The sequence below is a fragment of the Pezoporus wallicus genome, unplaced genomic scaffold (assembly GCF_028554395.1).
Source record: "Pezoporus wallicus isolate ANWC-B61680 ecotype Strahan unplaced genomic scaffold, APGP_CSIRO_Pwel_v1 contig_12807, whole genome shotgun sequence".
In the NCBI taxonomy this organism is placed as follows: Eukaryota; Metazoa; Chordata; class Aves; order Psittaciformes; family Psittacidae; genus Pezoporus; species Pezoporus wallicus.
In genome coordinates this window covers 154,606-181,295 of record NW_026637385.1, presented here as the reverse complement: position 1 = coordinate 181,295, position 26,690 = coordinate 154,606, and the positions used below count along the sequence as shown (strand labels likewise).

At 49.6% G+C, this 26,690-nt stretch overlaps 1 protein-coding gene across 2 annotated transcripts in view; it reads left to right on the top strand.

The window, feature by feature from the left end:
- FAM168A (family with sequence similarity 168 member A) overlaps positions 1–26,690 on the top strand; it is a 122,178-nt gene that overhangs the window by 78,618 nt on the left and 16,870 nt on the right. For both annotated transcript variants that reach the window (XM_057405264.1, XM_057405265.1), the window contains one exon: positions 20,108–20,188. In XM_057405264.1, the coding sequence (XP_057261247.1) occupies positions 20,108–20,188 (81 nt within the window). The remainder of the gene's footprint in view (positions 1–20,107; positions 20,189–26,690) is intronic.

Here is a 26,690-nt window from a genome sequence, read left to right as displayed (position 1 = left end):
ACAGAGTCCTTGGAAGTTCCTTTGGAAGCTGTAAAGGAGCATGTACCTATACACTGCAGTATGGACTCGGTGTCTATGAGATGTATCTCCTCAGGGTCGTGTTGCTGCCCTTGGTCGTGGAGAAGAGAGGAGTTTCCTGTAGCTGTTCCCATGATGTCTTTTATTCTCCAGTTTTTCAGGGTATTGGAGAGAATACATTGAATTTATCTCGTATTTAATGTAGTACCTGACATGGCAAGTGCTGAAGATATCATTTGATATCATCTTCTGATGTCCTCAACATCAGAAGGACATGGAGCTGTTGGAACAAGTCCAGAGGAGGCCACGAGGATGAGCAGGGGCTGGAGCAGCTCCTGTATGGAGCCAGGCTGAGAACATTGGGGCTGTTGAGCCTGGAGAAGAGAAGCTGCGTGGAGACCTCAGAGCAGCTTCCAGTGTGTGAAGGGGGCTACAAGGATGCTGGGGAGGGACTCTTCATCAGGGACTGTAGTGACAGGACAAGGAGTGATGGGTTCAAACTGAAACAGGGGAAGTTTAGATTGGATCTAAGGAAGAAGTTCTTTACTGTGAGGGTGCTGAGGCACTGGAATGGGTTGCCCAGGGAGGTTGTGAATGCTCCATCCCTGGCAGTGTTCAAGGCCAGGTTGGACACAGAGCCTTGGGTGCCATGGTTTAGTGTGAGGTGACCCTGCCCATGGCAGGGGTTGGAAGTGGATGTTTTTAAGGTCCTTTCCAACCCTATTCTATGATTCTATGATTTATGATATTTAGAGCAGAGAGAAGGCACCAGCTCTCAGTTTGGGGAACTTTCATTCACCGTTAGTTTTCCACCTAAAAGACTGGCTTTTTGAGGGGGACCCACAGCTGTGTTCATGCAGGCCTCAATGATTCCCTGTTTCTCTGAGGCATCCAGAGGCTGCAGTAGAGGGAAGCGTTGAGTGGCACCACATTTACTCACTGTTTTGAAGCAGCGCTGACTTTGAGGTCGACACAAGCCCTTGGTGCACGTATGGGAAGGGCCTGGATGGTCACAGCTCCCTGCGGATGCTGGTGCTAGGAAGGTGGATATCCAGTTACAGCCTGACTGTGAAGGGTTCAGCACTTGGCTTTTGACAGGAGGTCATTTGTACCAGTCTTGGCTCAAGCAGGGGCAGAAAGCCCAGCTACTGATAGCAGTGGTAGGGCTCCTCTTAACTGCAGCTGTACTTTGGATCTCAGAGCTTTTCTCTGTGTTTTAAGATCTCACTCTACCTTATGCTGGGACAAAAGCTTAGATTTGGCTCACTGGGGACATGAGGAGGCCGGGGATGAGTATTACACCTTAGAGTTCCACCTGGGCAGTGAAGCTCCAATTGCTTCCTGCAGGGAGGTACTGCAAAGACAATGACTCAGTCGAACTGAATTGTTCTGCATTGATTTTCTACTTGTAAATCGGCAGAAGTTCATTAGTATTGAGCAGGACCGCAGGGCCACCGGCTGACCCCGGGCTTGGTGCTTATCTGGGCAAGCTTTAGACTGCTCATGCTGGGAAGGAGATGGGAGATGTCACCGTGCACCGAGAGCAACCTCTGCCTGTGACTCACTTGATGCCGTGGCCTGGAGTTGGCACCTCCTTGTGCTTAAAAGAAGGAGCAAAATCTCTTTAAGAGTGTTCCATAAGGATGCTCCATCTCGAACCAGTCTGGGGTTAAGGCTGGACTTGATGGTCTTGATGATCTTTTCCAACCTAGTGGATTCTATGGTAAAATCAGCTTCCTATAGGAATGCTGGTGGTTGATTTCATTAGGGCACAATATACATGGAAATGCTTCCCCAGAGCCCTTCTTTGCCATCACACAAAAGCCCATTGTCAGATGCTGGGTCTTGGGTTTTGTTTCAGCTGATGCTGCTCAAACAGCTCATTTCTGATGAGTTTTAATGAAGAAATGTCCCTTTTGGGTCGAAGGAACAGCCTCTGCAAACCTTGACTTCATTCATTTGGTAACTCAGAGGATGATCTCAGCTATGCTTGGTGAGAAGAATGCTAATGCATGCCATCATTCCTGTAGTCAGTCCCATGATAAACAGCAACTGCTTTGTGTAATGATGCTTGCTAAAATATTGCAGGGGAAATAATTTAACATGAAGGTATTTTTAATATGCAATTCCCAACCATGTGAGAAAGAAATTGCATCCCTTGTGAAAGGAATTTCTAGCTTGATGCATATTTATTTTTATAGGTAGACATTAAATATCTCACATCTTCTAAAGCTGAAGTGAAGATGAAATGATTAACACCTCCTCACAATGGTCTATATGGAGAACAGGTCCTCCAGGGAGAACTTCTTTAGCCCGTCCTCAAACTTCCTGGCCCCTTTGTGTCTCTGCTGCTGGTCCCTCCATCAGAAACCAGAGAGAGGTCATCCCATGCAACAGAACCCCCTGTACCTCATGTTGGTCCCACTGGGGCAGTCCTCCTCTTTGGGGACTTGAAGCCTTCAGTTCTTCAGTGGAGAAGGTGAGTGAAGAATTGCAGTGGATGAAGAACAGAAGTGACTGAAGAACTGAAGGCTTCAAGAGGGGAAGGCTTCCATTAACCCATTTCTCCGCTCCCTCGCATCTACTCTAGGAGATATTTGGAACCTCTTCCCCTTGTGCCCATCATCTTTTGACGGACCATTGTACCTTGTCCCATCCGACCCCTCACCGTTAAATACCCCAACAACCTGAAGCCACATCTCAGCCCTGCTTTTCTGCTCATCCTTGTCCCTGCAGGCCCTTTTATCCTTCAGTCTGGACCCCTATATCCGTAATCTCACATCAGAGACCCCCACGGAGGCCAGGAGTCAGCCTAGCTCCTTTTTGCAATGTGTGAATCCACCAGGAGGTCACGGGGATGAAGAAGGATCCCCTCAGTATTTTATATCACTGAAGCTTTCCAGTGATTTAAATATATTCTTGGGCTATAGCTTCAAAAATAACCATATCCAATAAAACTGGTGTTATTTATACCTGCCCTGCTTGGAAGTAGAGCAGGGCCTTGTGGATGACGGGAGGTCTTTGGCGTGCTGAGATGGAGTGGGAGGCAGAGGAGGATTTGAGGAGCTCCGAAGAGAGAGGAGCACCATTTCCTGCTGAACCCTTGGAGTGGGAGCTGCTGCTCGTGTTGATCCTGGAAAGCCATGCTGGGATAAACACATCCTGCCTGCATGTACAGGGTGCCCAGAGAAGCTGTGGCTGCCCCATCCCTGGCAGTGTTCAAGGCCAGGTTGGACACAGGGGCTTGGAGCAAGCTGCTCCAGTGGAAGGGGTCCCTGCCCATGGCAGGGGTTGGAGCTGGAGGAGCTTTAAGGTCCCTTCAACCCAAACCAGGCTGTGAGTCTCTGACTCTCTTTTGTAGGAAGAGACCTTTCTCATATGAAGTAGTGTAGGGAAAAATATAATTATCTCTATAATTATGCAAATAAAATGCTATTTTTTCAGGTTCCAGTGCCTCAGATTACCCCTCGTAAAGGTATTTTGGTGTGATGAATGCATGACAGCTTTCTGCTGCTGGCTGTTTGGTGACAGCTTCTTTTTGGGTAACAATCCCGTGCGAGAGATGCCTCTGGACGTCTCCTCTCCTTCCCTCTGCTCCTCACTTAAACCCCTCAGGCTCTGCTGGTAAATGTGTAACATGCTGCTATTTTGAATCCCAAACCATAAGTACTCCTCCTTCTCTTGTTAAGCTAATTCATCCACTCCCGAGCTCACAGTGCAGGAGGAGGCTGACATGAACCATCTGACTTTTATTTTGCTTGACATAATGCCTTTGGCTCCTCCAGCTTTGGAGGCTTTCCCTTTTCCCCTTCCCTGTTCCATCCCAGCCCATTACTGTAATTTGCCATTCCTGGAGGGAACTGGTGACTCCTGTTTCCCAGACACGCTGGTGGATGTGTTAGTTTTAAGGTGGTTTCACTCCCTGAAGCACAATGACTCATGATGGAGTTGCAAAGTCCTCTCTGGTGTTCCATAGCAGTTGACTTCTGGATTTAATCCTTCAGGGGGTAGTTGGAGCACAGCATGAAATCCCCAAATCCTTGAAGGCTGTGCCAGTCATAACATCTTCCCTGAACTCAACGCAGCCATCTCCCCTTGTAAAATTAGAGTGACCCAAGGACCTTGTCTTCACGTTGGGGCAGAGGGAATGATGGGGGTTGACTTGGATTTGTAGGGGAAAAGCAATGCCCTAGGCAGGGTGATTTATTGGGGAGCACAATGATGTTCCTTCCATTTTTACACCTGCTGTGTTGGGGCATTGGGATGAATGCGCTGGGAAGTGCTCTTGGGATGCTCTTCTGATTTCCTCCCAACTCAGAGAGGTGTCCACAGTTCTGTGTCTTCCTGAGCTATCGCAGGGTGGTTTGGGATGAAGGGAGCTTAAAGCTCCTCCAGTCCCAACCCCTGCCACGGGCAGGGACCCCTTCCATAGAGCAGCTTGCTCCAAGCCCCTGTGTCCAACCTGGCCTTGAGCACTGCCAGGGATGGGGCAGCCACAGCTTCTCTGGGCACCCTGTGCCAGCGCCTCAGCACCCTCACAGGGAAGAGCTTCTGCCTAAGAGCTCAGCTCAGTCTCCCCTCGGGCAGGTTCAAGCCATTCCCCTTGGCCTGGCCCTACAGACGTGCTGGTGGAAGGGGCAGGGGCTTGGAACTGGATGACCTTGAGGTCCTTTCCAACCCAAACCAGTCTGGGATTCTATGATTTCAGGGCTGTTGCTCGTCCTTCCTGGTTCTTGGTGAATTGAGCAGGAGCTGCATTTGCTGTTGGGTTTCTCTAGGATCTGGTGTAGTGATCAGGGATCTCATCCCATCTCTTTGCTGGAAGATGAATAGCAAACACCTTGGGATATGGGCTTGTTTCTGTGGCATCTCTGTGTTTCTCCTCTCTTCCCAAGAGAATCTTTGCCCTTTTGAGCTGGTGAAATCAGGTTTTAGTTTCAGGGGAGCCCTTTTTGAAACCCCACTGCCAGGTCAGATTTTGGGTATTCCCTACTTCCCCCAAGCACAATTTGAGTCTCCTTTCCTGGCCCAAATGCATCCAAGAGACCCACTAAGCCTTTTAACACCCAAACCCTGGTTTTGCTAATACCCTGTGTGTGCTCCATCTGCTGCTCTGTTTGTCCAAAGCTGATGTCTTTGAGAGCAATTCACTTGCCTGGTCCAAGTCCAAACTGTCCAACATGCCATATGGATGTTTTAAAGGCAATTAGCATTTTAACAGTCAGGATCTCAGTTGTGATCCCTAAACCCTTGGTCTTCCTGAGTTTCCCTCAAGCTTGGCCTATTCTGACAACCCCAAATAGTTTATCATTGGGAATTCGTCTCTTTCCTAACCTCACAAATGAAAATTGTTGGATCCATCCTTTAAAATGGTTCTTTTGGGCAATCATTTCATCCTGTGGCATTGTTGTGGTCATCCTGGAATTGCCAATCTCTAGAATTAGCTGAAACAGGAAATTTGGTGTCTCCAGAGATCTTGTTTAAGGGTGTGAATCAAGAATAGGTCCGGTAAAATGAGAATGCTGCTAATGTTAAAGGGGAATATGTTAGAGGTAGGAAGGAGGTCAAGGCTTGTGCTATAGGAGAGACTTAATTCCTGGGCAGTTTTGTTGTGTTAATCCTTGATCATGGTCTGAAGATGCCACAATGGCAGCACTGGGGACATTGGCTTTGGTGGAATACCTGGAATAACACTTGTAAGGTAGGTCCAACACAAGGATGCTCAGAGGCTGGAGCCTGGAGCCAGGCTGAGAACACTGGGGCTGTTGAGCCTGGAGAAGAGAAGCTGCGTGGAGACCTCAGAGCAGCTTCCAGTGTGTGGAGGGAGCTACAGGGATGCTGGAGATGATTTTGGACACGTATCTGCAGGTACCTAGCGCATGGGAAGCCCTTTCCAGATGCTGCTCTTCATTGAAATAAGCACATTTTGGACCTGGTTCATGTAGGCACCAACCAGGCCAGAAGGAAGGAATTGTAACAGATATGAAAGAGGAGCAAATTCCCAATTCCAGAGTCTAAAAAGGCATCAGATATTCACACTGAAGTTGTTCCCTTTCCTTCTTGCACGCTCTGCTTTGTCTGGCACGGAGCAGGAATTAGATCTGGAGCAACACGGCAAAGCTTGCAATGATTCTTTCATTCCTCCTGGCTCAGCAGCAGAGCTGAAAAGGCTGCATTGGAAATGAACCAGATGAACAAGTGCATTTGGAAATCACAAAGGGCTCTTTTCTGAGCAGTTTATTGGAAATGCCCTGCCATAACCCATAACCTGAAGGCACGGAGAGCCTGGCCTTGCTCTCCTGCCTGCCTGCATTTACATTGCAAACTGCTCCAGAAAGAGCCAACCAGATACATTTCCTTCAAGACCCATCCAGTGTTGCCATAGAAACTCTGCCAGAGCAGAAGGAGACCAGGAGCACCCGCTTCTGGAAGTGTGAGGCTCTCTTCACCTCCACAAGGCTGCAGGGATGAGCAAATTCCGGATGGGAAAGGATTTGCCCTTCTGTATCATCATGTATGAAACTGGAGCCACTTGAGGGTGTTTGTGGGATAGAGTCCAGATTACCAGAGGAAAAGGAATGTCTGTGGGGCCAGAAGGATGCTCTGTTTCCTCCTTGGCTAGGGAAGGAACTCAAGGAAGAGCCAATGCTTAGAATTCACCATGGTGGAGCCTTGTTGGAATTGCACCAGGAAACCTTCAATTGAAGGGGGAAAAACAGGACCAGAAACATGATCATAGAATCCCAACCTGGTTTGGGTTGGAAGAGACTTTAAAGCTCCTCCAGTTCCAACCCCTGCCACAGGCAGGGACCCCTTCCACTGGAGCAGCTTGCTCCAAGCCCCTGTGTCCAACCTGGCCTTGAGCACTGCCAGGGATGGGGCAGCCACAGCTTCTCTGGGCACCCTGTGCCAGCGCCTCAGCACCCTCCCAGGGAAGAGCTTCTGCCTAAGAGCTCAGCTCAGTCTCCCCTCAGGCAGGTTCAAGCCATTCCCCTTGGCCTGTCCCTACAGGCCCTTGTCCCAAGCCCCTCTCTGGGTTTCCTGCAGCCCCTTCAGGCACTGGAGCTGCTCTCAGGTCTCCCCTTCAGGAGCCTTCTCTTCTCCAGGCTGCCCCAGCCCAGCTCTCTCAGCCTGGCTCCAGAGCAGAGTGTGAACACATGATGTCCTCATCTTCCTTCTCTTCATGTGTATCTCCCCATAGTTCATGTTCCTGCACTTCAGGTTCCTCCCAGTCTCTTGACTTCAGCACAGATTTCAGTTTAGGTGAAGAAATGCATGTGCACTAACGAGAATATCAGTAATTATTCCATTAGAGGTACATGAACTGAGCAGGGCTCTATCTCATTTTCCCCAAGCCACATGCTATCAGTGAGAGCAGGAGGTGATTTCTGCTGGTGAAATGGGCAGACGTGACTCTGAATGCGCAAGGAAAACCAGCTTTTCAGTGAAATAAAGGCCACCCCATCACTTTTGTGAGAGTAACCTCCCTCTGCTCTGTCATTCTGGAGCAGTTCAGCTGCCAGCTCAGGAGCCCTCCTGTGGCATCTCCTCACCTGCCATGCTGACCTTCCAAATGTTACAACAGCCCTGGAAAACGTGTTCCATCATACCCAAGAAAAGACAGGGGGATAGACCCATGGACAGGATGAAGAATGAGCTCTGTGTACTCACTGTGTGCAGGCAGAGGAACAGTTGCTCTCTTTTCCCTCTTTAAGATATCAGCTAAGGGCCTGATGAAGTTGTGCTTCATCCTCATTGCTCTGCAGTAAGGAAGAACTTATTTCCTTGTCTTTTGGATATCCTTTCATTGTATATCATGTTTCATTCATATCATCTTCAATATCATTGTAACGATATTGAAATTGCAAAGATTAAGAAGGGAAGAAGTAGCTTAGTCCTAGGGCTTAGTCTTAGGTGCCAAAGCCTCGCAAACCTGCTGCTGTTCACCAAGGACGTCAACAGGATGGAAGTGGTTCATTGAGGTTCCTCAGCAAAGATCCGTAGAGAAACTAAGGCTCATGGGGGCAAGGGGAGGGTTCTTTCCAGGATAAGTAATTTGTTAAAGGTAAAGAGAGGGGTTTGGAGTCAGTAACAGGCTCTTTGGCTGAAGGGGACCTGGTGTTCAGCAGAGGTTGGTGGTGGGGAGCTGGGTTTGTTCAGCACTTTCAGAAGGGACCTGGGAAAGGGAAGGAATGCTGAGAGCTGCTGATCTTAAATTACCCAGGGCAATAGGAGATGAGGGATGATGAATGTGAAGTTAGAGCCATAGAATAGTTAGGGTTGGAAAGGACCTTAAAATCATCCAGTTCCAGCCCCCCTGCTATGGGCAGAGACACCTCACACTAAACCATGGCACCCAAGGCTTTGTCCAACCTGGCCTTGAACACTGCCAGGGATGGAGCATTCACAACCTCCCTGGGCAACCCCAGTGCCTCAGCACCCTCACAGGAAAGAGCTTCTTCCTTAGATCCAATCTAAACTTCCCCTGTTTCAGTCTGAACCTGTTATCCCTTGTTCTTTCACTCCAGTCCCTAATGAAGAGTCCCTCCACAGCATCCTTATAGGTCCCCTTCAGATACTGGAAGGCTGCTATGAGGTCTCCACGCAGCTTCTCTTTGGCAATAGCTTCTCATGAGACTACACTAAAAGTAAAAAAAAGGTGAATGTGAAGTGATGCATGGGAGGAAAAGGAGTCTTTATCTCGCATGTAAAGTGCTGAGATTCGAGCTGACCATTCCCACTCAGGGGGAGGGTCCTGCATCATGACAACTGCATCAGCTCAGTGCTCAGTATCTCCGTGGTAGCTATAAATGTTTCCCAGTGAGAACAAGCAGCCATTGGAATAATCTCCCCAGGGAAGTGGTGACTCTCCAGCGTTGGACACTGTTAAGGTTGGGCTGCACAGGGTGCTGGGCACCCAGTCTGGGTCATGCTGTGCTTAGAAAGGTTGGAGCAGATGATCCTTGAGGTCCCTTCAACCTGGGATTCTGGGATACCTGGTCTTCTGCCCAAGGAGCTGATTGGTGCCACGTTCTCCCGAGAGAGCTGCAGATGGGTTTGTGGGCCTGGAAAAGTTTCCCTTTCTTTGCAGTTATTTCTATTCTCTAATAAAAGATGAGTCCTTGCCCAGCAACCCTGATCTCATTGGTCTTCTTTTGGGCTCTGGACAGGCTTATTAGTGGTGGCCTAGGACTCAAAGCTGTGAGTGGCTTTAGCTGCAGATTGGTGACAAGTTTAGCAGCCTTCCAGTGTGTGAAGGGGGCTACAAGGATGCTGGGGAGGGACTCTTCATCAGGGACTGCAGTGACAGGACAAGGGGTGATGGGTTCAAACTGAAACAGGGGAAGTTCAGGTTGGATCTAAGGAAGAAGTTCTTTACTGTGAGGGTGCTGAGGCACTGGAATGGGTTGCCCAGGGAGGTTGTGAATGCTCCATCCCTGGCAGTGTTCAAGGCCAGGTTGAACAGAGCCTTGAGTGCCATGGTTTAGTGTGAGGTGTCCCTGCCCATGGCAGGGGGGTTGGAACTGGATGATCTTAAGGTCCTTTCCAACCCAAACCATTCCAGGATTCTATGATTCTAAGCTGGTTTCCACCACGACAAGGATTCCTTTTAGGAAGAATGAAAATCATTCTTCAGGGCTGATTTTAGGGTGAATAAAAGAAATACCACTTGGGCTGCTTCAGGTTTAGCAGTCTTCTGCTATTGTAACTTATCTTAATCCTTCCAGCAAATATTCCCCTGGGGAACATGACAGGATAAGGTGGAGCCACAGCTCAGTGTTTAAGGCAGATTATAATGGTTTCTTTATCGAGGGCTCCCACTTTGGAGCAACAAAAGTTTATTCTCTCTTTTGAGACTATTCATATCTTGCTTTGGATTAGCCAAATACAGAACACAGTAAATAAGTGAATGGAGCATTAATATTATGTGACTTAAATGGTTTTCTAGAGCATCTTTCCCATAGAGACTTGTCTCATAGAATCATAGAATCAACCGGGTCGGCAAGCGTAGGGAAGGATGTGACACATGTCTCTTGCCTAGAAGTGGTGGTGATTGACAGTCTGTCAGGTGCTGTCACTGTGCTTTATTTATAGCGTGTGCCTTCACTAATCAAACTGTCTCCCTAATATTCTTGGGCAGTTGCCCCTGGTTTTCAGGATGAGTTTTGCTCATACGGCTGCATCCCGCAGTAAGGCCTGGGAGTAGATGGGAAGTACACCTGAGGTGGGACTGAAATAAGAAGGGAAATGGGGCTAATCTCTTTTGGCCAACACAGGGGCTTGGAGCAAGCTGCTCTAGTGTGAGGTGTCCCTGCCCATGGCAGGGGTTGGAACTGGATGATCTTAAGGCCCTTTCCAACCCAAACCATTCTATCATTCTGTGAATGCCTCATGAAGGGAGACAGCACAAGGCACTTTGTCTTGATGGGAAGGCCATACTTTGCTCCAGCCAGAGGCCTGCAGCCTTCGGTATAAGCCCACAGATCCCACTCCATCACCTCTCTCCTGTGGGAGGTGCACAGCAATGCTGTGGGTGCCTCTACAGTCCACATGAAAACTGGTTTTGCATGGCCATGGGGGATGAGCAAGAAATAAGTTGCTGCTCACATAAAGGAAAGGGCTTTTCAGGTGAAAAAAGAACCAGCTGCAGAAGGTCTCCAGGAAGGAGTCAGGTCATCAAATGCTGGAGCAGAGCTTTCTTTCATCAGTTCCTGTGTCTGGTGACTGCACCTTCATTTGGCTGCTCTACTCTTGGGCTGATGAGGCTTGAAGCAGTAATAAGGAGGTGGCACTTCTTCATGGGAATGAATGGGTTTATTATCCCCGGAGACTTCAGGGATGCTGGATCCTCACCCAGCCATTAACGTGCTCTTCAGAGCGGTTCCACCCTTGCCTTCAGCTTGTTCTCTATTTTTACCTCCATTTAGCATGAGTGGGCTGGAATAATCCCGTGGCAAGGGGAATGATGGGATACCAGCGGTAATGTGGGATGATCCATATCAAATGAAACCTGGGCTCCTGCAGCATCAAGGTCCATTTGCAGGTCTGGGTGCTCATCCTTGGTAACGCCCAAGGAACAGCACGTGGGAGAGGTTTGGGTAGAGCTTGACATGGAAAGGTGTGCAGGCACCATGCTTGGTTCCAGTGTTAAATGGCTCTCCGTGATTAGGGAAGAAGGAAAAGGTTACGCCATCCTTCCTGCTGAAGTTGCATTTGTGAGCTGGCAAAGCAGGAGTCACTCAGGTTCGTAGCATTTAACACAGTAAGTGTAAACCAACCCAGGAATGAGTTTAGGAGGGTCTCAGCTCTGTCCTCCTGAGCTGGAGGCTGCTTCTAGACTTACAGAATCATAGAATGATAGAATGGTTTGGGTTGGAAAGGACCTTAAGCTCATCCAGTTCCAACCCCCCTGCCATGGGCAGGGACACCTCACACTAAACCATGGCACCCAAGGCTCTGTCCAACCTGGCCTTGAACACTGCCAGGGATGGAGCATTCACAACCTCCCTGGGCAACCCATTCCAGTGCCTCAGCACCCTCACAGGGAAGAGCTTCTGCCTTATCTCCAACCTGAACTTCCCCTGTTTCAGTTTGACCCCATCACCCCTTGTCCTATCACTGCAGTCTCTGATGAAGAGTCCCTCCCCAGCATCCTTGCAGCCCCCTTCACACACTGGAAGCTGCTCTGAGGTCTCCACGCAGCTTCTCTTCTCCAGGCTCAACAGCCCCAATGTTCTCAGCCTGGCTCCATACAGGAGCTGCTCCAGCCCCTGCTCATCCTCATGGCCTCCTCTGGACTTGCTCCAACAGCTCCATGTCCTTTTTATGTTGAGGACCCCAGAACTACACACAGTGCTGCAAGTGGGGTCTCACCAGAACAGAGTAGAGGGGCAGGATCACCTCCTTCGACCTGCTGGTCATGCTAATATCTTGTATTTGATTTGTAAAGGTCTCTGAATTGGGGAGTGTCTGCTTTGAGCTATAGAAGAAGTTTCATGGAATCACAGAATCAACCAGGTTGGAAAAGCCCTTTAAGCTCATCCGTTTCAACCATTCCCAGCACTGCCAAGGCCACCACTGCCCCATGGCACTGAGGCCTCGTCTCCATGGGGTGTGAGCCCTTGCAGGGCCGGTGACTGCAGCCCTGCCCTGGGCAGCCTGTTCCAATGCCTGAGCCCCCTTTAGGTGAAGCATTCCCTGCAACCCTAGAGCAGATTTGCCTTTCCAAATGCACGAGGCCACATTAAGCTGGGGGTAAGTGAAATCAAGTGGATGTGTCTTGATGTTTTAGTACCAAGGTTGACCCAAGTGCCAGCTGAAGGATGATGACACCTTGTAACACACTGGCAGTCTGACATACAACCCTTTGAGCATAGCTGTAGCATCCTAAGAGCCCGTAGTCTATAAGTCACTTGTGACAAAGCTCTTCTGTGTTTGGAGATCTAAATCAAGTGTTTGGTCTTGGAAGTGTTGCTCTCTATTGACCTTGGTCCAGCCCCATGCCCACCAAGGCAGCTGGACCCATAAACCAAGCAGCCTGATAGTATTGGGTCATGGCTTATGTGAGGGGATGACTGGGCCACAAACATCTGAAGTGATGGGGCAGGAGTACATGCTGTGTATTAAGATAGGCAACTGTGTTGTATCTACACACTGATTTAGGTGGGATAAATCTGGAGCAGGTGATCTTTGATTTGGAGTAAGGGATGTTTTAAATGGAGCAGGAAAAGTCTGTAAGATTCCCTGTGTAAGAAGCCATTTAGAGGTGACCTCCCTATCTCCCATGCACAAGGGGTATTCCATGGGGAACAGCTCCTCCAGAAGCAGGAGGAGATACTGGCCCAAGCCCTGATTTCTGTGGTTGTGTGAGGAGCAAAGGGGGCTGAAAAGACCCTTCTGGATGGAGAAAGCCTCATGCCATGGTGTTGAGATCTCTGCTTCAGGTCTTGTCTGAAGTGCTGTTGCTCTTCATCCCTTGGTTTCCAGGACAGAATTAGTCCCCAGATGCCCTTCTCAGCTATATTCTCTGTGCCCCCATAGTCATCACTTAGGCACATTCTGTCTGGTGTCATTGCTACCTGCAACCAGTGTTCAAGAGCTCTGCTGTAAGCCTGGCTGGAGAAGGCTTTGGTGGAGCTATGCCAGGAAGCCGACGTGGTGCCTCTTCCCAAACTTTTCACCTCGGGGGTAATTCCTCAAGTACCACATTCCCATGTCTGTGTCACAGGATGTGACTTGTGGCAGGAATAAATTCCCAATCAGTCTGAGGGGAACAGATTTACAGTGGTGTGAATTGAAGACATGAAGTTCCTCATGTTTCTGTCCAGAGAAGATACTCAGAAATACGACTTGTGAGGAGTTTCTGAGGTCTGGGCAATAAGGAATGTGAAATAGTGGATGACATGAAGTATTTCATGGGTGAAAATAGTTTGGCTTCATATGACTGAAGAGGTAATAGTAAAGGCAAAATGTTCCTGGACCTGTTGGAGCATCAAAGCTCTCGGTCAGCAGAAGGGAATCGTGTTTTAGGGGTTTAAAATCATAGAGTCATGAATGGTTTGGGTTGGAAGGGAGCTGGAAGCTCATCCACTTCCAACCCCTGCCACGGGCAGAATGCTGGTACTCAAGGAGCTCTCAAGAAGTGCCTGAGCAACAGTGAGAAGAGCTCTCGGTGGCAGTCGTTCAATGAGGTCAAGTGTGGCTTTATAGTGCCTTGTCCTGCACTTAGATAAGGGACTTGATTGTCCTTCCCTATGAAAGTCCTTAGGATCCGACTACTCCAATCGAGTGTTGCAGCTCCAGACTTGCTGGGAGTAAGCATGCAGGAGGCTATTTTGTCTTGCAAATTCATTTAGGCTGCTCATCACAATTTAAGCTCCGATCAGATAATGGCCAACAGAAACTATTGCTGACGCATTCAATGGCACATTTGGAAATCAGTGTTGGAAGTGACACTGGTGCAAGGCTCAAACAGGGACCAAACCACCTGAGCTCCCTAACTGAAGAGAAACAAGCTCTTTTCCAAGAGTTTCAAGGGTACCTAAGGCCTGATGAGAGCCAGCACTTGTGGGTTTTCACTGCTGCAAAGGCTGGTGTGTTATTGAGATGCTGCTCTCAGCTTGGCTTGGGATCTGAGGCTGGAATTGCACCCACACTTAGTGTGAAATTGAGGGTGGGCCGGTTGTGGTTGATGCTGCTGGTGGGTGCCAAACCCTGGGTGAAGGTGTTGAGTTTGGGCTGCTCAAAGCCAGCGAGCTCCTTTTGAGGAGGACTTTGGCGTGTGATGAACAGACCAGGTCAGTGTAAGAGGTTCAGATGATCGCAGAGATTCCTTTGTGAAGTATTATCAAGTGCTTTGCTCTGGGTTTTAATGTCTGTAAGCCCTGGGTGTGTGGACACAAGTTGTCTCCATTTCAGCAGGACTGGAGGGAAGAGCTGAGGTGCTGGGCTGCACCTCCAGAGCGTGAGCAGCAGCTCAGGGAGGGGATCCTGCCTCTCTGCTGTGCTCTGGGGAGACCCCCCCCTGCAGCCCTGATCCAGCTCTGGGGCAGCAGCACAAGAGGGACGTGGAGCTGTTGGAGCGAGGCCAGAGGAGGCCATGGAGCTGCTGCAAGGGCTGGAGCAGCTCTGCTCTGGAGCCAGGCTGAGAGAGCTGGGCTGGGTGAGCCTGGAGAAGAGAAGGCTCCTGAAGGGGAGACCTGAGAGCAGCTCCAGTGCCTGAAGGGGCTGCAGGAAAGCTGGAGAGGGGCTTGGGACAAGGGCCTGTAGGGCCAGGCCAAGGGGAATGGCTTGAACCTGCCCGAGGGGAGACTGAGCTGAGCTCTGAGGCAGAAGCTCTTCCCTGTGAGGGTGCTGAGGCGCTGGCACAGGGTGCCCAGAGAAGCTGTGGCTGCCCCATCCCTGGCAGTGTTCAAGGCCAGGTTGGACACAGGGGCTTGGAGCAAGCTGCTCTAGTGGAAGGGGTCCCTGCCCGTGGCAGGGGTTGGAGCTGGAGGAGCTTTAAGGTCCCTTCCAACCCAAACCAGTCTGGGATTCACTGAGTCTGTGGGTGCAGGCTGCTCCTTTACAGCGAGGATGGGCAATTTATGTTAAAGTCTCATTTAAAGGATGCAGACAGATGGGGAGGAGACCTCTGAATTGCGAATTCCCCTCTAAACTTGCCAGAGGTGCCCTTGCAGTGGGGTTTAATGTCACTTTGTCCTTTGTGCGTGGTCCTCCTGTGCCTGGCAGTGACCTCCAGGGTGTCACGAGGCTTCTGCTGGTGGCTCATGGGCAGGAAAAGCTGGAGCTTGTTTGTACCTGGGGCTGGATCTGAGGGCCTGGAATTTCAACTGCCAAAGGGAATAACAGATCTAATCCTCCAATGGACCCTGCCCCTGTATCACTGCCTCTTCAGTCCTTTAATCCTCCCTGCCCTGCTCTCAGCCTTTCCTCCAAGGGCAGCCCTTTGCCTGCTGATGTCTGCTTTTCCCTCCTGCCTTCTCGTTCCTACCTAGTAATTCAGCTTCTTTGCTGTACAGAGCGACCACAGGAGCTTATTCCATAAGGAATTCCATATTCCATAAGGAATAAGCTATCCCAGAAGGCTGGAAAGAACATTCTTAAATGCCCCATCCACCCATCTCTTGTGCAGAAGAGGTCTGTACTGAGCTTGTGTATATGGTTCCACATGCCTCTGTGTTGCATGTAGGCACTAAAATACATGTGGCTGGAAATAGAAGCTAGCTGCTTTATTATGGGTGTTCTGAGTCTGATTAGGAAGGAAACAAAGCCGGTGCTTAAACCCATTTTAAGGCTGTGTATGCTGCTCATGTTGAATGTATTTCATGGATTCCTTTCCTAGTGCATCCCTAAAGCTGTGCGTCGTAGCTGGGATTCGTAACCTAAAAGCCATTAATCTGCAGCAGCATTGCACCAAAGAGGACAGGGCTGAGCAGAGCTGCAAGGAATGGGCTAGAAGCGTTTAGAGATACATGGACAGTTAAAGGAGGCTTTAAAATCCCTGCTTGCTGCAGCCCCGGGAGCTCTTCCCTTCGTTATTGAGCTGTAATTCCTGAAGCAGTTCAGTTAGTGCTGCTCGGAGCGGGAGTGCTCTGGGTATCCCTTGGGGAGAGCACAAAATGAACACTGGCTTTGCTGCTCCTATTGATCGTGGGCACGAGATTAAATTAAACTCAAGCAAGAAACCAGCTCCCGAGTTCTTCGGTGAGGAAATCTAATGGCTTTTATTCAACAGGGTTTCATCTCATTTGCTTTCCATCTGCATCAGGGCTGTAATCGGGCCCCAAGCCTCAGCAGGGGCACGGTCCCATCATGTGCAGATCCATATAGGTAGAAAAGAAAGGATCTCTTCTTTGTGCCCCTGACTTCCCCATGTCTCCAGCAGGAAGCCCATGAAGATTAGCAGCTCTCAACATGAAACGAGTGGGTTTTACCTGCTTGCTGTTCTCTCTGATGCAAGGTGAAGAGAACCATAGAATCAGCTAGGTTGGAAAAGACCTTTAAGATCATCAAGTTCACCCAAGAGGCAACATAGACATGACAGGAGGGGAATGGGGTCAGCAGGAGCAACAGGGATTTGCAGGAGGTCCCATAGGGTTTCCATGGGGAAAATCAGAGCAAGATGCCAGATACTTTGGCACTGCCACTCTCCTGGATCATCCCTGGGCAGTGGACCCAGGCTTTGTCTTATGCACCAGGGGATGTAAGATATGGGGACCATCATGGGGGGATTGCAGCTTGCTTGTAGTCATTTGGGGGATGAAGAAGAGCCAACAAGCCTAAATCCTATTGAAAAATCTAAAAGGTATAGAAATATCTCTTGTATTTCTAAACCCAGTGTTGAGGTTTTAAACCCAGGGGTTTGAGTGCTGGGTATTCTCAAGCCTGTTTCACCTGGCACATATTGTCACAGGTTCTGCTTCTCTCTTATCTTTCATTGTCTCCCCAAAGCAGCAAACCACCAGTAATTTCCCTGCTCTTTTCCCAGCTCGGTTTCCCCTTAAAATAGAAAGGACAAGTTTTCTTGCTGGAGATCAGCACTTCCCAAAGGTTATGAGATCAGAGAGGAAGATAGAGCAGAGCAGGGCTGGCTGCATCTTTCCACGTCCGAAGCTATTAAAGCTTCCTTGATATAAGTGGCATTTATCTGGAATGAAATGATCCTGAAACAGGCCATCACTTGCTTTCAGAACAACAAAAGATGCCACAATAAGCAAGACGCACTCCTACCAAGCAGAAGTTAAACCCAAAACAAAGAGAAAGAAGAGCTAAGTACACAGATACCCTCTGCCTGAAATCACAGAATCATGGAATGGTTTGAGTTGAAAGGGACCTTAAAGCTCCTCCAGCTCCACCCCCTGCCATGGGCAGGGACCCCTTCCACTAGAGCAGCTTGCTCCAAGCCCCTGTGTCCAACCTGGCCTTCAACACTGCCAGGGATGGGGCAGCCACAGCTTCTCTGGGCACCCTGTGCCAGCGCCTCAGCACCCTCACAGGGAAGAGCTTCTTCCTTATCTCCAACCTGAACTTCCCCTGTTTCAGTTTGAACCCATCACCCCTTGTCCTATCACTGCAGTCCCTGATGAAGAGTCCCTCCCCAGCATCCTTGTAGCCCCCTTCACACACTGGAAGCTGCTCTGAGGTCTCCACACAGCTTCTCTTCTCCAGGCTCAACAGCCACAACTTCCTCAGCCTGGCTCCATACAGGAGCTGCTCCAGCCCCTGCTCATCCTCGTGGCCTCCTCTGGCCTCGCTCCAACAGCTCCATGTCCTTCTTATGTTGAGGACCCCAGAACTGCACCCAGTGCTGCAAGTGGGGTCTCACAAGAGCACAGTAGAGGGGCAACTCTACACAGAGTTACAACGCCATGGCAGGGAGTTGGAACTGGATGATTTTAAGGTCCTTTCCAACCCAGACCATTCTAAGATTCTATAACTACTGCAGTAGTTTATGGGATTCAGGAATTCTTTGAGGGGATTAATGAGCAGCAAAGACCAGAAGAACCTCTTGATGCCCCAGGAGGTTCTCATCTAGATCCTATCCCTAGATGATGAGCAAGGGACTTGCCAACACCATGGCATGCACGCAAGGCTATCAGCACCTGAGGAGGTAAAACCCGGTGTAGAAACACAGTTGAGAGAATTACAGGGAATATAATTGACCACTTTTGTGGTCAAGAAGGGAGTTGGAGTTGGTTTAACGCCCCCAGCCAGACTGGTCAGGAGATCATTGAGCTTGAGAGGCAACCAGAGGACCTCGGAGCATTGGATATACTGGAAAAGAAAGGGTTATGTTCTGATGAAGCAGCGAGGAGGCAGGGATGTTTCTGATTTAAGATCTTCCTCATTAAAGTTCTGCTTGCAATCACAGGATCTGCAAATAACTGTGCACGGAGCTTCTTGATTGCTCTGTATGTGCCTGCCTCCGATGCCAGCATGGTTTTATGTAGCCTAAAAAAGCCAAACACAAAGTCTGTTAAACTGCTGCTTATCCAACATTAACTCCAGCAATTTTTAATTAACCTGATTTAGAAGCCAAATATATCAGTGATGAAAATGAGAGGGTAGAACACAGTCATTTATTCCAGCCCAGTGGTCAGGAGTGGTGCATTAGATTTATTCCGATAAACCTCCCCACTTTGCCGCAGGAATCGGCTCTGTGCCGGGTGCCAGGTTTGAGGAATCTGCACCTTGCTAAGGAGCAAATGAGCTTTGGGCCATGGGAGGGAGGGATGGAGCCGGGTTTCATCTTCCTGCTCGGAACGGGGGAGGAAAGACCCACCCCTGCTTGTGTTTCATAGAGCAAAATCAAGGCGATGGGTGTGAATGGGCGCTAATTGCCGCTTTGCAGCCTTTGCTGGCAACCAGCAGGCAGCGTCAGTGGAGCTTGGCGTGGAAAGACTCTCCAAGGGTCGTTTTGTCTGCCATGGGGTTGGTTGTGCTCTGGGCTGGTGGCCAACGAGATGCACAGATAAAGCAGGGCAGTGGCCGTGGCGGGGAAGCACAGCAGAGGCAGGCTCTGCCAGCAGAGGAAGACGAACGTGTTCCATTCGGTGTGTCAGAGGGAGTTACGCAGGAGCACGTAAGAAGGGATGGGGTTATCCGAGTGTTGCCATTTCCAGTCGGGAAGACTTCCAAGAAATGGAAGTGAAGCAGTAAACAAAAGCAGACCGGAGCAGATTGAGGTGTGGAGGTTGTTGTCTGGGGTCTTAGAATCATAGAATGGTTTGGGTACAAAAGGGCCTTAAGATCATCCGGTTCCATCCCCCTGCTGTCATGGAGGACAAGAGCTTCTAGTTCAGTGCAGGACATCTGCAGTGTGCATAGGTGCACGTAGGGCCTTGGCTCTGCAGTGGTTTCCAAGCCTCCATGTGTCTGAGTGCTTTGATGTTTTCCCCTGACCTCCCTATGACCGATGCGAGTGAGGATGATGAGAACTGAAGGTGCTCTGCAACCTTTCCTAAAGTGCCCATTAAAGCCTCCTGTGGCTTCAAAGGGTAGGAGCTACCGCGTGTGTTCCTTCCAGGTGGCCTGGCAGGTAATCGTGTCCCTCCCAGGCTGGCACTTGTGCAGCCATGGGTGAATATTGGGGCTGGCAGCTTCTCATGCAGCCTCTTCACCTTCCCTTTAGCAAGAGGCTCTGGTTAATGCAAGTGCTGTGCGCTGAGGACTCGAGGGTGCTGAGCTCTGCGAATGCTCCAGTGGTCAAACCGCGATGGCTGCGAGCAGCCAAGGGGAGCCTTTCAAGCAGAGCTGTGCTGGTGGCTATCCCAGAGCTCCATTCTGCATTCAGTGTGTGGATTTCCTCCCTGGTTTCCTGCAGAGCGCATGGAGCATTCCTGTGTTCTGCATTCTGGTCGTTGCACTCCTTTTGTAGAGGAATAGGGGTGAAATATTGATGGGGTCACTTGTAAGCCAACGGAGCGCATTCAGAGTCCTTCCTGTAGCCTGAGAATACATCTGGGCTTTGGCTCTCAGCTGTGCCCATGGCCTCATTGCACGCACAGGTTGTGTGCTGCTCCCCAAGGATGCTGTCCTCTTCTCTCCGTGTTATGAGACCATAATTTCTCCTTCTTTCTCATGGCAGGTTATCCGACGGGCTATCCCACCGCTGCTCCAGCCTACAACCCAAACATGTATCCAACCAGCAGCCCCGGCTACGCCCCAGGTAAGGATCTATGTACGAAGACAAGACTGGGGATGTTGTTGAAGGGTCCAGGAGGATTCCCCGTTTGCTGCTCATTGGTCAAAATCCAGCAGCTCCATGTGTTTGACAGCAAGTACTTCCCAGGGAAGGGGCTTGTGTTGAGCTCTTCCCTTCCTAACTCGGTCATTAACTTCATGCCCTTCACTGGGAATATTTGTCTGTGTTGCAAAGTATTTTTGAGCCAGGAATTGTATCCTGATGCTAATCCCAGGGATTTTACAATCCTCACCACTGTGATACCTGCACACTGACGGCTTTTAATATCTTCTGAATACTGCCTGGTGTCTCCCCAGGATTGCCTTCACCTTCCCTCTGCTCGTCCTTCCCTCCTCCTTCCATGTCATAGGTGCAGAAATGGTAGCAACCCTGTCCTGTTTGGTGTCTGGATCTCCCATGCTGTGTCTTTACTGTCCTGTCTTTTCCTGACAGACCCTAGTCTGTCCTAGGGTCATCTTCTGTCCAGCTCCCACCCTTCACACCACCCCAAAATGGCTCTTCCAAAGAGGCAGCAAGCTCTTCCTGGCCAGACTTGCTTACCCTTCTGCCTTAGCCTTGCTGTGCTGGTTGTCTCTGACAGCCCCAGCTGCACTCTTCTCCATAAGATCTTGTTTTCCTTTGGCATTCCAAGCTTGGACACTTGTTTCGTGTCTCTGTTGCAGTGTGTCCATTGGGAGATATTTGTCATCTGCCTCTTTCAGCTTTCCATGAACCACCCTACCAGCCAGGCTGATGTTCATCCTCTATAGCTCAGCCCTACCCTGGCACTCTGCTCTCTGCCATCTCCAGCCTTGGCAAATTCTCCTCCATCCTTCTGGAGAGCTGCTACAAAACAGATCTCCCCAGTCCACTGCTTTAACCGTGTCATAGAATAGAATCATGGAATGGTTTGGGTTGGAAAGGACCTTAAGATCTCCCAGTTCCAACCCCCTGCCATGTGCTGGGGTGCCTCACATCCCCCTCTTTGCTCCCTCTTGCTCGTATCTAGCACAGGCTACGTGTCCTTGCTTAGAGAAGCAATGTCCAGTCCATTCATTCTTGGTGTCTGGAGCCTTACAGCTCTTTTGGCTCAGCCAACAATGTCTGTCCTTTTCACCTCTTCCCAAACAAGTGTCTCCCTTGTTCCTTTGCTTCCTCTCCTTGGAAGGAGGCTTCTCCTGTCACCCACAAAGCCATTTTTCACTTGAATTCCTCTATTAGCCATGGGTTTTATTAACAAAAGGCCATAACAAGAACTGCCAAGCTCCTCCCCTTCCCTGCTGAGCACCTTTTCTCCTCACCTCCCTTCTGGCTGGTTTCTGCTGTTCTGTCTTGGCCAGGCACGTACTGAGCCCATGGCTCTGGTTGCTCTATGGATGCAAAGAAAGGTCTGGATGGGGAAGGACACTCACACATCCACAACCTTCCTTCCTGGCTGGAGAGAGCTGGAGAGGCAAAAGCCATCAAAGCATCTGGGTGGCAAACCCAGTCATGCCCTGTGCATCACTTTGGGGTCGAACACCTCTCTGCGTGAGGTGGAGAGACAGGGGAAATGCTTATAGCCAAGGGCTGCCAATGGTAGGAGATTAGGACAGAATCTAAATGAACCACAGGGGCTGCTGTCAGATAACTTCAAGGACACTTCTTATTCCAGGAGAGCTGAACCTGCCACTGTTTTGAAGTCCGAGCAGTTACTCCAAAGCAGGATTCATGGAGTTATTCCCACCTTTCCAAAAGGAGTCGTCTTCAGCACAGCATGGACCCATGTTCTGTGCTTAGTAAGGAATATTTGAGTTCCTCTACTAAAACAATCCGTTGCTTTTCTATGCTTTTGAGCCCGAATTTGGAAACCTTTACAGAAGTCTTTTCCTTTTTGGAACTGAAGACTTCTGGTAGGCCTCCACTCAGAAATCCCTGAAGTCAAAGCCACATTTAAGCACTTTGCTGAAACCAACCCTTCAGAAGGACCAAGTTACCTGGAGTTTTTGAAGCCTGGTTTAGCTTCTCTGCTTTCAGCCAAATTCCCTGGGGGACCTCAGAGCAGCCTTCCAGTATCTGAAGGGATGCTGCGGAGGGACTCTTCATCAGGGACTGGAGTGACAGGACAAGGGGTAACAGCTTCAAACTGAAACAGGGGAAGTTTAGATTGGATCTAAGGAAGAAGTTCTTTACTGTGAGGGTGCTGAGGCACTGGGATGGGTTGCCCAGGGAAGCTGTGAATGCTCCATCCCTGGCAGTGTTCAAGGCCAGGTTGGACAGAGCCTTGGGTGCCATGGTTTAGTGTGAGGTGTCCCTGCCCATGGCAGGGGGGTTGGAACTGGATAATCTTAAGGTCCTTTCCAACCCAAAGCGTTCCGTGTTTCTATGATTCTGTGGAAGCTCTTCGCATGGCAAAGGGTGGGAGAAACCCAAGGGCTAAGTAGCAGTTTCAAAAGGTATTTCTTGTCCAGAGTGAAGGAAGTGAAAAGGAGTAGAAGGAACTCTCCTATTGAGGTTTTGTTGCCCAGAGAAGCTGTGGCTGCCCCATCCCTAGCAGTGTTCAAGGCAAGGTTGGACACAGGGGCTTGGAGCGAGCTGCTCTAGTGGAAGGGGTCCCTGGAACTGGATGAGCTTTAAAATCCCTTCAACCCAAACCCCTCTGTGATTGTAAATCATGACTTTTTACATGTTTCGCATGAAAAAGGCCTCCAAAAATCTCTTTCTCACCCATTTCCAAGCACACACTGGAGCTGAAAGATAATATCTCCCCCTTCGCTTTGACCTTGTGGCTCTTTAGTTGGTCAAGATGTTTATTGTGAAGGCTTCACCTCCGGAGAGCTGTGGGATTTGCAGCCTCCTGAATAAAGCCTCTTTCAGCTGAGTGTTCAGTAGTCCCTGGAGTGAAATAGCCACTTGCATAAGGAGCACAAAGCTGGACCTTGTGTCCATCTCCCTAATCCCTTTCTTCTCTCCATTGCCAAGTTTTCAGTCTCCCACTTGTCATAAAAATCCATGGATCCCAGGAGCTTTCCAAGCTGATCAAGCAGGAATGAGGGCTTCATTGCCAGAACCTTTTGGTGCTGTCTTCTCCCCATCACAGTTTCAATGCAGTTTTACTTTGCAAGGTTGCTGAATCAAGCTGTTTCCTGCAGATGACTCTGTGAGGGATCTGTTGGCTTTTACTTGGGTTTATTGGCTTCTGGTAGGGTCTTCAGGTGCATTGCCCATGGCAGGGGTTGGAACGGGATGATCTTTAAGGTCCTTTCCAACCCAAAGCATTCCATGGTTCTGTGATTTCTTCCCATTAATGCGTAGTATGAAACAAGTTTTCCTCCCCTGAGGGATATAACACAAGTGAAAAGAGCTTCCTAGCATTAAAAACCCCACACATTTAATAGTAGCTTGTCCTGCCAGAGGCTGGGAACATCCTCCCTGCTCAGCCAGGGATGTAAATCCTGCAGCATTGCTGCCTGTGGGTCTGGACTTAGAATCCCAGACTGGTTTGGGATGAAGGGACCTTAAAGCTCATCCAGTTCCAACCCCTGCCACGGGCAGGGACCCCTTCCACTAGAGCAGCTTGCTCCAAGCCCCTGTGTCCAACCTGGCCTTGAACACTGCCAGGGATGGGGCAGCCACAAGTGCTCTGGGGAATTCTTGTCCCCAGCCACTCGTGCAGGCAGCAGCTCCACCATTGATTCCCAAAGGGACACCCAGGTGAGGGGAAGCACCAAATCACTGCAGGACATGGAATTCGGGGGGGGAGCTGTATTGCTCTTTGTACATCTCCAGCACCATCCTTGGGAGCTCCAATTGGACGCCGTGTGGAAACAACCCTCAGGAATGATGTGTTGCTCTCCAAACAAAATACTTCTCTTTGCAAAAACGTGGTGGAATGCACACATTGCCCTGGAAGGATTTAATTTCAGCTCGGTTTGATTTTCCAAATGAAAAATAAGAAGGAAAAAAAACAAGTAGGAAATCTTGCAGCAATTTGCCACATCTGGGAATATTTGGTTCCCTTCAGCTATGTAGACCTTAGGTCTCTAAGCCTTTGAGCCCAGGTCCTTCTGTACTCAGTGGAGAGAAACAGAGACCTCCCTATAGAGGAGGTTTAGCCTCTCCATGGGTTCCTGTCTGTCCTACCAGCAGAGCTTGAGTTGCATCCTGCCTGGATGTCCATCATGCTCATGAGGAACAGGAACCCAAAGAGGGTTGTAGATACTTTCTCAGGTAACTCTGATACATAGTTGAGATACCCCCAGAGAAGGAGACCTTTAGGATGATGTTTTATGGGGTTGTTTTCTTGTCATGGGTTAGGATAGTAGGAATACATTGAGAAATGGGACCTGGATGGTGTGTGAAGTGTAGTTCTGGGGTGGGCCGGGGGACAAGCCTCGTTCTACTGAACAGAGAACTTGCTTGCACTCACAAGAAGGGCAAGAAAGAATGTCCCATGGCAGGCAGCAAAGAAATGGTCAAGAAGACTGAGAAGAAGGAAACACACAGGGATTGTGAGACACCAGGCAATTGGGGATCACTCAGGTGAGCAGCAGTGAGCCCGTGGGCAGCTCTTTACCCCTGTCTGTAGTGACAGGACAAGGGGTAATGGGTTAAAACTGAAACAGGAGAGGTTTAGATTGGATCTAAGGAAGAAGTTCTTTACTGTGAGGTTGCCCAGGGAGGTTGTGAATGCTCCATCCCTGTTCAAGGCCAGGTTGGATGAAGCCTTGGGTGCCATGGTTTAATGTGAGGTGTCCCTGCCCATGGCAGGGGGGTTGGAACTGGATGACCTTAAGGTCCTTTCCAACCCAAGCTGTTCTATGATTCTGTGATTCTTTTTGATCCCCATCATTCCTGCAATGGCATCTACAACCTGTGTCCTCCACCCAGCAGAAAGGAGCCCCCACACTCAGCAAGGACCAGGTTGTCCATCCCCCTTGGTCTGCCCTCCCTGAATACAGCCACATTTGCCTTCAGAAGCTTCCTCACATTGTTCAGGATGGAATAATCCACCCCGAACCACCTTAGTCAGCTGCTCTTATAAGCACAACCCCACAAAGACTTTGATTTTCCCCTACCTTTGTCCTGCTGGCTGTGGCCGTGGGTGTCCTCTCCTTCATTACAGATGCTTCAACTCCCCCGTGCTTTGATCCTTGCTATATTTTATCACTACAGCAAGCAGTGACTGCAGATTAATTAAAGCTCCAGTTCCTCCCGTATTCCTTTCTTTAAAGCAATGCAAATCATTGTCTGTTGCTTTACATTTGCATGATGTGAAAGGGGAAAGGAAAGCCCTGGTCAATCTGCTTTGTGCCAGCCAGCCTTTTATTCACTCCCTTTCTGAAGTACAAGCCTAATCTTAACCCACTTGCTTTCTCTCAAGGAAAAGCCTCTCATCATTTCTGTGTCCCCTCCTCACCAGATCTTTTTGTTACGTTGCTTAATACTCAAGCGAGGAAGCCTGGGCAGCAACCTTGACATTTACATTTCATTGCTCTGTTTGTGGGTCTTAACAGATGCTTTTAATGATTTCTATATTAGAAACCTCCTTATTTCCAGCAGGCTGACAGGTCGTTGTGCATCCAAACCAGCACTCTTCCAGTGCATAACCCCACGTAGCGAAGCACTAAATAAGTGAGGAAATGGGGAAGATTGAACTTGGTGCTCCTCAACCCAACTCCTTGTGCAGAAACCCCTTGCTTCGCCATAAATAATGAGACAGCTCTTGAAATCGGGGCAATTTAATATCAGGGCAGGGGTTTTCCCCCCACTCTTTGGAGATTTATCTCGTTGGAGGCATGGTTGAGAGCCTTCAGCTTGTTTGTGTGCAGCCAGGAGAAAAGATGCTTTCATGCATGCTTTTTCATGGGTGATGCTGGGAGTGAGGACAGCGTCCATGAGTGCTATCTTTAGAGGCAGAGCGAAGGCTACAGAGGCAATCCAGGCTCAGCCCTTGCTTAAATATAGAGGCTTTTTCAAGCTACTTGCATCTCCCTGTTTTCATTGAGTTATGGGGTTTAAGATCCTGATTCTGCCGCAGGGAGATGCTGCGTTCCCAGCTCTGGGAAGCAGATCCACTGAGGAATGGCTTTAACCTGCCCGAGGGGAGACTGAGCTGAGCTCTTAGGCAGAAGCTCTTCCCTGGGAGGGTGCTGAGGCGCTGGCACAGGGTTCCCAGAGAAGCTGTGGCTGCCCCATCCCTGGCAGTGTTCAGAGCCAGGTTGGACACAGGGGCTTGGAGCAAGCTGCTCCAGTGGAAGGGGTCCCTGCCCGTGGCAGGGGTTGGAACTGGATGATATTAAGGTCATTTCCAACCCAAACCATTCCATGATTCTAAAATAAGCTCCATAAATCATTCCAGCAGTGGGTACATGCAGCAGAGCGGGCAGTGTCCTCAACTGTGTTAAATGGAACGGAGTTGAAGTTGTACTCTGGTTCAGTGGCTGAGTTAAAACCAGTTGTCTGTATCGATGTGGGGAGCATTTACTCAGATTGAATCAGCTGCTGT